This window comes from Pseudochaenichthys georgianus, chromosome 6, assembly GCF_902827115.2.
Source record: "Pseudochaenichthys georgianus chromosome 6, fPseGeo1.2, whole genome shotgun sequence".
In the NCBI taxonomy this organism is placed as follows: domain Eukaryota; kingdom Metazoa; phylum Chordata; class Actinopteri; order Perciformes; family Channichthyidae; genus Pseudochaenichthys; species Pseudochaenichthys georgianus.
In genome coordinates this window covers 13,814,002-13,826,003 of record NC_047508.1, presented here as the reverse complement: position 1 = coordinate 13,826,003, position 12,002 = coordinate 13,814,002, and the positions used below count along the sequence as shown (strand labels likewise).

The 12,002-nt window shown below is 41.0% G+C and overlaps 1 protein-coding gene across 1 annotated transcript; it reads right to left on the bottom strand.

Annotated features, from left to right (window-relative positions):
• Positions 1 to 1,497: 1,497 nt before the first annotated feature.
• On the bottom strand, positions 1,498 to 10,828 carry LOC117448456 (FERRY endosomal RAB5 effector complex subunit 3-like). The gene is made up of 10 exons (XM_034085768.1): positions 10,815 to 10,828; positions 9,824 to 9,968; positions 8,148 to 8,329; positions 7,867 to 7,966; positions 7,613 to 7,734; positions 5,475 to 5,581; positions 5,099 to 5,296; positions 2,175 to 2,303; positions 1,878 to 1,946; positions 1,498 to 1,724 (listed from the first exon to the last, which is right to left on the bottom strand). The coding sequence occupies exons 1-10, from the start codon at positions 10,826 to 10,828 to the stop codon at positions 1,498 to 1,500; spliced, it is 1,293 nt and encodes a 430-aa protein (XP_033941659.1).
• Between the last annotated feature and the right edge of the window lie 1,174 nt (positions 10,829 to 12,002).

Below are 12,002 nucleotides of genomic sequence, written 5' to 3'. Positions count from 1 at the left end.
TGATCGTTGACATCTTTACTTATACTGAACAGTTTTCTTTCATTTCTTGCATGAGAATACCCATTTTTTTAAATAATAATGTAATGACTATGACTGTTAAATACCGGTTCCTAATTAAATGTCTGAGAGTCTAATGGTATATAAAAAAGTGAAGTCTTCAAATATGTGAAATGGAAATAAGCAAAGGACACACCTGACCCCAAACAGTAGACATAGACTCACCAGTTAGACTACTTATTTATGAATAGCTTGTTTGACTCTAAGTGGCAAAAGACAAGGGTTTTTAAAGTGTTTAAAGTCAATATGTTTAATTTCCCCAATCATTGACAGCTGTTGTTGGTATTGTAGCTCTATGCTAGCTAGCAGTGTAGCTAACGTTTAGGTACGAGCTACAAAAGAAGCAGTGTGTCGTGGACATGTCAGGCTGAGCAACGCTGTTTGCTTTATTTTGGTGAAATGTACATCTCATATCAGGAATATTTACCTGGGCATGAATGAATATGATGTTTCCGGCTGCAGAGAAGGAGGCTCTCCTGTTTGGTTAGTCAGCTGACAGCTGTGGTGTAACCGTAGCGGTGTGGAGGAGCACTTTCGCGACATGAGCCGCATGGCTTAGTATGTTTTTATTTATTATGTATCAGCACTGCTATGTTTGAAATTAAAAGGTTAATCATTTGGATGATTCCATTTGTTTGTTGGGGTTGTTTTCTTTCACGCACAAAGCAGATTTCTAGAGCCACGAATCTGATGACCCTGAAACTTAATTTACCCGAGCGTTTCTCCTTTGACGTGGCTGCCCCCTGCTGGACAAACATGATACAGCCAGTATCGTCTTGATCAGAGAATAAAGAGTTTCAGGGCTTTATTGTCATGTGCACATTAGCTACAGTGTAGATATGGCAATGAAACACGTAAGTCACAGGCTCCTCCAACAGTGCAACATAAGAGATAAGATCTTACGTTTTAATGACTGTGCAAATATGCGAAAAGTATTATTACAATCTCAAATAATAACACATAACTATGATTTATAAATCATAATTCTAAACAATTTTATCTGTAATATTGTGTGACCTGATCAGCTTATTAGTACTGTCATTCTTTTTTACATAGCCCACTCAAGGATAAGCTATTATAAAAAATACATTGATGTAATTTAAATTATTTAATTCCACTGAATCCATGTTTGTCACTGAGGGTTGAATTTCAAGGCTTATTTTGCTGTCCTTTAAAAAGATGGAAAAAAATTTACCATAGCATTTATTTTGTATATAGTATACATGATAAAATGTTAAGCTAAAGAACACATACATCAACATTTTAACAATTATAAGAACTATACAAAATGACGGTGGGAAATGATGTATGCATTTGTTTGTAGCCTTTATTTAACCAGGTGAAAGCCCCTTGAGATCAAAAGATCTCTTTTCAAGGGTGACCTGCAGAAGATGCTTTGATGCTGCTGGAGAAAGTGTTAGATCCCGTTTCACGGTGCTCTCAGCTGCTTTCAGCTGCTCTCACCTCTGACATGTCGTGGACCAGCAGCAGAGGGACGGTAACCGTGGTGACGTCGTGTGTGCAGCAGACCTTCAGGATGTTCCTCAGCCCCATGATGGCCGGGTCTCGCGCCGTGATGTTTCCTGAACGCACATTATCGTCCACACAAAGGTGGAAGACAGCATGGACCTCGGACAGGTTGGAGTGCCGCGAGATGTAAAACTCACCTTGAGGAAGGAAGAGTGTAAAACATTACAGTATGCAGAACTACTGTGGTCAGAAAAGAATATTGCTAAATAATGTGGGATTAATGTATGAGAGATTCTTTGCTCTGTTAGTCCCAAAAAGAGTCAGTTTACATATTGATGGGTATTGATTACCTGGTAAGATGTTAGATGGATTTCTTTCAACATTTTTGTTCTTATCGTCACCTCCATTCCTTGGTATCTCTGTACGGATAAACATTGAAAATCAACAAAAGTAAGCATGTCAAATGGTGAAATTGATCAAATAAATAAATGTGCATAAATGTCTTCTCTGTGTCCAAGCTTTTGATTGTTTAGAGAAATGTAAACCAAGAAACAGTTTTAAGGAAGCATCTGTCTTGCCTTCCGCTTTCTTATCATCTTTGAATGTTTGGTCTACATTATAGCTGTACCGGAGCAGCCCAGTCTCACCTGGCTGTTCTTTCTGCTTGCTGCTCCGCTCGGCTCGGGCGTAGAGCAGCACCTGCTGCACCTCGTCCAGCTGTGCCTCCAGGAAGGGAAAGTGGAAGTCTGTACACTCCTTCGCCACAGTTGCAAATTCTGAACAAAAAGACAGGGATGAAATGATGCATCAAATAAGAGTTATAAAGCCAGGGCTCTTCTTTGTTATCATGTCTCCAAGGGTGCTCCGATTAAATGGCTGATATTCATTCTGAATAGATTGATCATTGGTCTATATAAAGGCTAATCAGAAGAGTGACACATCAATTAAAAGAATGCCAATTCTCATTTGCCTGTTTTTTCGCCTGCTATATACACTGAACAAAAATATAAATGCAACACTTTTGTTTTTGCTCCCATTTTTCATGAGATGAACTCAAAGATCTAAAACATTTTCTATACACAAAATAACCATTTCTCTCAAATATTCTTCACAAATCTGAAAAAATCTGTGATGGTGAGCACTTCTCCTTTGCCGAGATAATCCATCCCACCTCACAGGTGTGCATCAAGATGCTGATTAGACAGCATGATTATTGCACAGGTGTGCCTTAGGCTGGCCACAATAAAAGGCCACTCTGAAACGTGCAGTTTTGCTTTATTGGGGGGGTCCGAAAACCAGTCAGTATCTGGTGTGACCACCATTTGCCCCACGCAGTGCAACACATCTCCTTCGCATACAGTTGATCAGGTTGTTGATTGTGGCCTGTGGAATGTTGGTCCACTCCTCTTCAATGGCTGTGAGAAGTTGCTGGATATTGGCAGGAACTGGAACACGCTGTCGTATACGCCGATCCAGAGCATCCCAAACATGCTCAATGGGTGACATTTCCGGTGAGTATGCTGGCCATGCAAGACCTGGGATGTGTTCAGCCTCCAGGAATTGTGTACAGATCCTTGCAACATGGGGCCGTGCATTATCATGCTGCAACATGAGGTGATGGTCGTGGATGAATGGCACAACAATGGGCCTCAGGATCTCGTCACGGTATCTCTGTGCATTCACAATGCCATCAATAAAATGCACCTGTGTTCGTCGTCCATAACATACGCCTGCCCATCCCATAACCCCACCATGGGCCACTCGATTCACAACATTGACATCAGAAAACCGCTCACCCACACGACCCCACACACGCCGTCTGCCCTGAACAGTGAAAACCGGGATTCATCCGTGAAGAGAACACCTCTCCAACGTGCCAGACGCCATCGAATGTGAGCATTTGCCCCTCAAGTCGGTTACGACGACGAACCGGAGTCAGGTCGAGACCCCGATGAGGACGACGAGCATGCAGATGAGTTTCCCTGAGACGGTTTCTGACAGTTTGTGCAGAAATTCTTTGGTTATGCAAACCGATTGTTGCAGCAGCTGTCCGAGTGGCTGGTCTCAGACGATCTTGGAGGTGAACATGCTGAATGTGGAGGTCCTGGGCTGCTGTGGTTACACGTGGTCTGCGGTTGTGAGGCCGGTTGGATGTACTGCCAAATTCTCTGAAACGCCTTTGGAGACGGCTTATGGTCGAGAAATGAACATTCAATTCACGGGCAACAGCTCTGGTGGACATTCCTGCTGTCAGCATGCCAATTGCACGCTCCCTCAAAACTTGCGACATCTGTGGCATTGTGCTGTGTGATAAAACTAAACATTTCAGAGTGGCCTTTTATTGTGGCCAGCCTAAGGCACACCTGTGCAATAATCATGCTGTCTAATCAGCATCTTGATATGCCACACCTGTGAGGTGGGATGGATTATCTCGGCAAAGGAGACGTGCTCACTATCACAGATTTTTTCAGATGTGTGAACAATATTTGAGAGAAATGGTTATTTTGTGTATATAGAAAATGTTTTAGATCTTTGAGTTCATCTCATGAAAAATGGGAGCAAAAACAAAAGTGTTGCATTTATATTTTTGTTCAGTGTATAATAATATAATCTGATTGAATGAAATTGAAGATAATTTGCATTCCATACTTGCTGTTAGAGCCAGTATTTTGATTTGATAAGAAAGGCCACCTAATTGTGACGTCTGTAGTCAACACACTGTAAAGGACTACAATTCCCACGGCGCCTGTGCTAACGCCACAGTGATGGGCAACCTGTTGAGAGACGCCGTCGAGGAACAGTTTTTAATCATACTCGTAACCGTACTCGTACCGTACACGTACATACAAACCGTACAAGTACCCTTTAAGTTGTGAAGTTATAAGCATTATCACGAAAGAAAGAATACCTAAGTTGTTTGTTTTATTTGAGTTTTGCCTATTTCTTTTGAATATTGTAAAGGCCTATTTTTCTTTGTTGCATGTGCAAAAGTTTGTTATTTTATTTTGAGCAAACACATCGCAACATCTTCTAAACCATTGGAGGCCAAGCAACACTTCAAACTGTGAGTAATTTAAGGAAAGAAACGAGTTAGAACTGTCTGTTTAAGGCGTCTAGTGGCTTGGTGGAAAAACAAGGAAGGAAGCCACGACACTTGCCAACCTTAATAGTTTTCCTATTTTGAGAGAGTAAGAAAGTTTATTGCAAAAGAAAAAACAAGCTTGTTGACCAGCGCTGAGAAATGGCTTATTTTTGTCCATGTAATCGGATCAGCCAATGCGGTTTCTTGCGATCGGTGAAGGCCACAAGAATTCTAATCAGCGCACCCCATGCTGTATTGCATCTCTAAAAGGATAAAGTGTCTGTTCTTTGAATAAATAAATAGGAGTGAAAGAATAGTGTAATCCTCACAGTAAAAGTGAGAGGCAATCAGTGAGTTGTGAGTAGAACCAACATAATGTCAGAATTCACTGGTGGCAAAATGTAACACTGTTAGGAGGCAAACGAAAATGTTCATCTTCCTACAAAACGTCACCAACAATTTCTCTGAAGATAAAGTATGTCCCCTGACCTCTCTTGATGCCGCTGTAGGAGTTGACCCTGTTGTCCACCAGCAGCACCAGCCCACAGAGGGAGGAGGAGTAGAGCGACAGGGCCGTCTGCAGACGCCTCAGCTTTGCCCCCGCGCTGCTGTGCTGACGGTGTTTACAGAAGTCCAGCACGTCGGCCCGGACCAGCCGCAGATTGTGCATCGTCTTCAGCTGGGCCCCTGAACACAACATATATATAGATAATTAATACACATGGATACATTTAGCACAACACTACTGTAGTTCAAAACAAGTATGCTTCTCATGAATAATGACATGTCTAAGTGTTTTATGCACGTGGTAACCGACATTTCAAATGGCACAAAACGGTGTGAAAACACTACGCTAGAAGTACACCTAGGTGTATGGTGAAGCTCTCCTCCAGCTGAGGCTGCTCCTCAAACATCCGGGCCCCGGGGTCTGCAACCTCCAGCAGCTGGCTGGGCTGCACCTTGATCTCCTCCCTGGGAAACAATTGTGCAAACAAGAAATGTATCAAAAACAGCGTGTTATATAGGGTCAGGGAAGAATCTGAAAGCATTTCATCCAGAGAAAAAGTGATAAACATATTATATTTTCACATATAGGGCTGCACCATTTGGTGAAAAAGTCCTATTGCGATTATGTTGACTAATAAACTGATGGTATCATTGGTTCACAAAGATTACTGATCATTTAGAAAAGTGTATTGCATTGAAAGCCATATAAACCAACTTAAAGTATCAGATCAAATACAAAATGTAAACACAGTTTTCTAAATAACTTAATATTTAATACAAAAACAAAAAAAAGTATTTCAAAATGAAAGCATTTCTGCTAACTCTTTAGGTTTAATCAACAGTTAAACAATAAATGTCAACACTGTTTTCTTAATGTGTGGTGCATTCCTTTGGATAAGGCAGTGTAGCAATTTTGTTTCTTTGTTTACATTTGTAACCCTATATTTAGTTGGAGTTTCTCGATCAAACACTGCATTAATTGTGCAGCACTACTTTATACAGCTATGACAAATCCTTTTTTTTGAAAACCCACTCACTAAACAGCAGTTTTCTGTGGCTACTTCCTGAACAATAGTACAAGAAATAATGTAGTACACAGTTTGATGACAAGCATTTTGAATATCAAAGGAATCATCCAAATCCGTTCTGATTTCCTTCATGCTTTAAGCTTTGGGAATGCATATTTAAAAAGTGTTCAAAGTGCTGACGTCGAAGTATTCCACCCTCGCATAATAACATAATGATATCCATCATTAGAACAAAAACAATGCACACAAAGCACTTTGCCTGAGTAGCTCTTAGCCTACAGGTCCCGGTGGTGTTTGTGTTTTGAAGGATAATCCAATATATGCAGAGGAGAGTATGACCAGCACTCTGCAGGACCACATCACTGATAACCACTCTTATCCCAATGTCAGTCCAAATGGGGCTGCAGAGCTGAGTGTCAGTCAAACTAAGAGGAGTTTTTTACCTCACGACAATTTCTATGTAAATGAGCTGTGTACTTCAAAGCAGACACGCTGTGTGTTGGGTTAGTTCTGCTGCAGAAGTGTGAGTTATAGGGGTGTTGATTCTTAAAAACAATAGTTGAATTATTGATTTACATGTATGTAAAGATTAACTCAGTCTAGCCTGAAAAAGTATATTTTCTCAGAGGTTATGATTGTGTATTCTTTATACTTTTTTAAACAATATTGTAATGCTTAGAGTATAGCAATATATTGAACGTAACCCCTGTGGCCTTTATTTGGTCAGCTTCATACGGTTAAACAGGCTCCTATCGTCACTTAAATCCCTCTTTACTTTCACTAATTCTCCTGAGCTAGCTAATCATTGCGTTTACATCTCGCTCTGTTAAAAGCACAAGCCTTCATGAGTAGATGTACGCTGCGTTCTGTGCAGTGATACAGTACAAAGAAAGTAGTTCCTACATAAAGCTGCTGACAACAACCTCTGTGGAATATCCTGAGTAACTGTGTTATGATTTCTGAAAAGAGACATTGCTGTTTACGTTTTTTATTGTGTACTTTGAGCACCAGAAAAAAGCCCCATCCATTATAAGGGAGAGAAGGAAGAAATCTCTACGACATACTATATATCAACCCTGGCCAACTCACACAAAGAATGTAGACTGACAAAAAGCACTACAGGTAAGAGGAAAATGTGCATTTTGAGGCGAACTGTCCCTTTAAGCTGAACTTCAACCCCACACTTAGAGCCGTTAGGTGCGTGCATTTCGACAATGGCACTTCAAACATTGTATTCATTCATTCGTCTATGCACAGTAGCTGTTAACTAACCAAATGAAGGCACAAAGCACCTGACTCAAGAGTAATTATGTTGGATAAACACCTGCTTTACCCCGAGATGTAATAGAGCAAAGGAAATAACTGACTCTGTTAAGCTGCAGGCGGGTGTAAAGTAGATGTGCATACACTAACCATGGTCCTGTTAAAAGACTGTTTGTGTGTGTGAACACAAACACTAATAACTCACGTGATCTGGCTGCTGTTGGACTTCTGCAGATCCTGGTGCAGACTGATGACCCACTGCTGGTACTCGTGCTTCTGAATGCCTGTCACCTGCTTCTGCTCACTGGCCCACTTGTTCTCCAAGACCTGTTTAACGAAGTCAAACACTGAGGAACTTCATATTTGGACTAAACAGGCCCGGGTGAATTAGGAAATGGACAAATGTCTTTGGAGAAATTACAAACGTGTTGTGAGATCGAGGTGCATCTGCTTTTTTACCTGTTGTGCATCAAAATGTTGAGAGGCCACTGCATTGACATCATGGTCACTCAGTGTATTCCCCAGCTCATGCATCACTTTGTCCATTTCAGATGCTTGCCTGACAGACACAACAATTATCACAGATGTCAACAGAATAATAAAGAATTCAGCATCAAAATCCTCATCTACAGTGCCTTACAATATATATTATATTTACCCCCTTCGCCTCGTAACTAAATCTGGTGCTACGAACTCTATCCAGAGGTCACATAGTTAAATGATAGTTCCCTAATACCAACCTCTCTTGGAGCTTCTTTAGCTCCATGTCTCTCTCACTGATGAGCTCGGAGATGCTAACAAAGTAGTTGTGCTCCAGGTTAAGGAGGGTATCTGAGGCAGGGGAGTGGATCAGCTCGTGGTAAACATCGGCAAAGTCCTCGTCCCAGCTGGGCTCCTCGGGACGAGCGTGTTCCAGCGTAGTCTGGAAGCGTCATAGAAGAAAGAAACAAAATGGTCAAACAGAAAAATCAACTGAAATAATTAAATAAAAACGGAATTTAATTCAAACTGTTATTTTGGGTAATGATCTGCTGCACCAAAGTGGCTAGCAATATTTTAATTTTTTTCAGAATAAAGTGCAAACAACGACATCCTATGTGACCACAGGAAGATATAAACGAAGGGCAACACATGGTATATGTTCAGCTCTGCTCAATAAACACCCCACCCATAATTAGTAATGCAGATCAGTATTAGAATGTGAAACCTTCTATTAATACAGGCTCAGGAATCCTCAGGCCACAAACACGGCGGACGCTGGAAGACTTCCATGTGTATTTATGTGACAGCAGTGAAATGCAAATGCGTGGTCAGGCCTAAAATTAATGTCTGAGTGCAGTGGAGCGGGGGGGATTTCACAACACGTGCTGAGGCAGCTTTGTCTTTTTTTAAATGCCCGGTCAAGTGACAGCAGAGTTCAGACTCCTGAACTTTGAGGGATCAACACCGAAAACCATATTGCCCTTTCTAAAATAAGAAATAAGAGACATTCACTGTCAGTGTTTGCGTAGGTGAGAACACAATACTTAATATTAATTAGAAATCCACTTGTGTGTGTCACTAGAGTATTTGGTATTGATCCTTATTTAAAGTGTAACCCTACTCTTAAATGATGTGTAAGACGCCCCACATAATGGATCTCTGGGAAGAACTCATGAATAATTCATTTGCAGATGCACCACTTCATTTAAATTGCATTATTGATGCGTCTCCAAAGCAGGAGCTTTCGAGGACACTTCCTAAACAACGCTGCAATACTACAGAAACGTAGAGTAGTGGATATTCGAGCAGGGTAAGTCCAGTAGCGTCTGAGATTACCACCGACCAAGAATAAAACATGCTGTCCACATTATTAATAGACATGCATGTATTGCATATAAGTATCTTCCTTGAGTCTTTTAAGCGTTTTCTGTCATCACAAACTGAAATGATCGTCCAGGAGAGGAAATATAGAGAGGTTAAGATACCACGTGGAGTTATTTAATATCTTAATATCCATGTTATATTATCTTTTTGAAATAGACTGTTATTTTAGCTGAATATTTGAATGTAATATGTAGAGGTTGTTGTTGAGTCACAGGGGCTCTGTGAGGGTGATCCATCTCATTAGTTGTGTTTATGGCCTTGTTCTCAAATCGAATATTATTTTACTAATACAATTCAATAGTTGTAGTCTACAACAGCCACAACATTGTGTAAAGCCAGAGTCAATAAACACAACTAACTAAAAAACTGATGTTCATCTTTAACAAGAGGCAACATTTTCAGTCGCAAATGTGAAATAAATCCCAAAAGTGATCAAAACAGTGAATTAGCTGAAATAGCTGCCCATAATTATACTGTACATACATTCATACTGATACAACCCAGTTTGCTTATGGTAAAGAAACTGATGTGTATTTGTTTTGATGCACACCTCCACATAAGACCTGGTCCATGCGTTGGTCAGCTGGTTTATATCCACGTCTCCTGCTGTGAGTCTCTGCAGCGCCAGCTCTGCCTCTCTGTCATAATCCAGGATGGTCTCCTTCTCAACGAAGCTGGAAAGGGAGCTTTTAGATCTGCAGAAAGAGATGCATACAAATAATACAAATATTATTATTGGCTAGATCTATTCCATTTCAAACTAACAGCATGAATGCTGACAGTACCAACTCTTTCCCCAGTGATATTCTTTGAATACTTTCATTTTAGCAACCAAATATGATGTTACTTGTCCAACAGGGTACATTTTAGTTGACATACTTGGGGAGGCTGGGGGCTGTTTAAGAATATTTGGCAATTTAGCTGTTATATTTACCGATAAAGGATAATAAATTAAAAACATACATACAGTGGGGCAAAAAAGTATTTAGTCAGGCACCAATTGTGCAAGTTCTCCCACTTAAAAATATGAGAGGCCTGTAATGTTCATCCTAGGTACACCTCAACTATGAGAGACAGAATGAGAAGGAAAAAAATCCAGAAAATCACATTGTCTGATTTTTAAAGAATGTATTTGCAAATGATGGTGGAAAATAAGTATTTGGTCAATAACAAAACTTCATCTCAATACTTTCTTGGCAATGAAAGAGGTCAAACGTTTTCTGTAAGTCTTCACAAGGTTTTCACACACTGTTGCTGGTATTTTGGCCCATTCCTCCATGCAGATCTCCTCTAAAGCAGTGATGTTTTGGGGCTGTCGCTGGGCAACACGGACTTTCAACTCCCTCCACAGATTTTCTATGGGGTTGAGATCTGGAGACTGGCTAGGCCACTCCAGGACCTTGAAATGCTTCTTATGAAGCCACTCCTTTGTTGCCCGGGCGGTGTGTTTGGGATCATTGTCATGCTGAAAGACCCAGCCACGTTTCATCTTCAATGCCCTTGCTGATGGAAGGAGGTTGTCACTCAATATCTCACCATACATGGACCCATTCATTCTTTCCTTTACACGGATCAGTCGTCCTGGTCCCTTTGCAGAAAAACAGCCCCAACGCATGATGTTTCCACCCCCATGTTTCACAGTAGGTATGGTGTTCTTTGGATGCAACTCAGCATTCTTTCTCCTCCAAACACGTCTAGTTGAGTTTTTACCAAAAAGTTCTATTTTGGTTTCATCTGACCATATGACATTCTCCCAATCCTCTTCTGGATCATCTAAATGCTCTCTAGCAAACTTCAGACGGGCCTGGACATGTACTGGCTTAAGCAGGGGGACACGTCTGGCACTGCAGGATTTGAGTCCCTGGCGGCGTAGTGTGTTACTGATGGTAGCCTTTGTTACTTTGGTCCCAGCTCTCTGCAGGTCATTGGCTCGGTCCCCCCGTGTGGTTCTGGGATTTTTGCTCACCGTTCTTGTGATCATTTTGACCCCACGGGGTGAGATCTTGCGTGGAGCCCCAGATCGAGGGAGATTATCAGTGGTCTTGTATGTCTTCCATTTTCTAACAATTGCTCCCACAGTTGATTTCTTCACACCAAGCTGCTTACCTATTGGATATTCAGTCTTCCCAGCCTGGTGCAGGTCTACAATTTTGTTTCTGGTGTCCTTTGACAGCTCTTTGGTCTTGGCCATAGTGGAGTTTGGAGTGTGACTGTTTGAGGGTGTGGACAGGTGTCTTTTATACTGATAACAAGTTCAAACAGGTGCCATTAATACAGTTAACAAGTGGAGGACAGAGGAGGCTCTTAAAGAAGAAGTTACAGGTCTGTGAGAGCCAGAAATCGTGTTTGTTTGTAGGTGACCAAATACTTATTATATATATTATAATAAATATATATACGAGGAATTTACCAATTAATTCATTAAAAATCCTAGAATGTGATTTCCTGGATTCTTTCCCCCCATTCTGTCTCTCATAGTTGAAGTGTACCTAGGATGAAAATTACAGGCCTCTCTCATCTGTTTAAGTGGGAGAACTTGCACAATTGGTGGCTGACTAAATACTTTTTTCCCCACTGTATGTATGATATGCAGCATTAAAATGTTGACAACAAGAACTTTAAAGGAGTGTGATACATTTTGGCACCGGTGCCACCACTGCTTTTATCAATGGCAGCTCAACCAATCGGAAAAAAGTAATAAATGTGTAAAGAAAATGTTTGGGATGTGT

Bases quoted from the DNA above. Each gene is read 5' to 3' on its own strand.
- LOC117448456 (XM_034085768.1), bottom strand. The intron at 7,735-7,866 runs GTAAAAAAGCAG...TTCGTTAAACAG, and splicing joins AACATTTTGATGCACAACAG to GTCTTGGAGAACAAGTGGGC. The intron at 1,947-2,174 runs GTGAGACTGGGC...TTATCCGTACAG, and splicing joins CAAGCAGAAAGAACAGCCAG to AGATACCAAGGAATGGAGGT.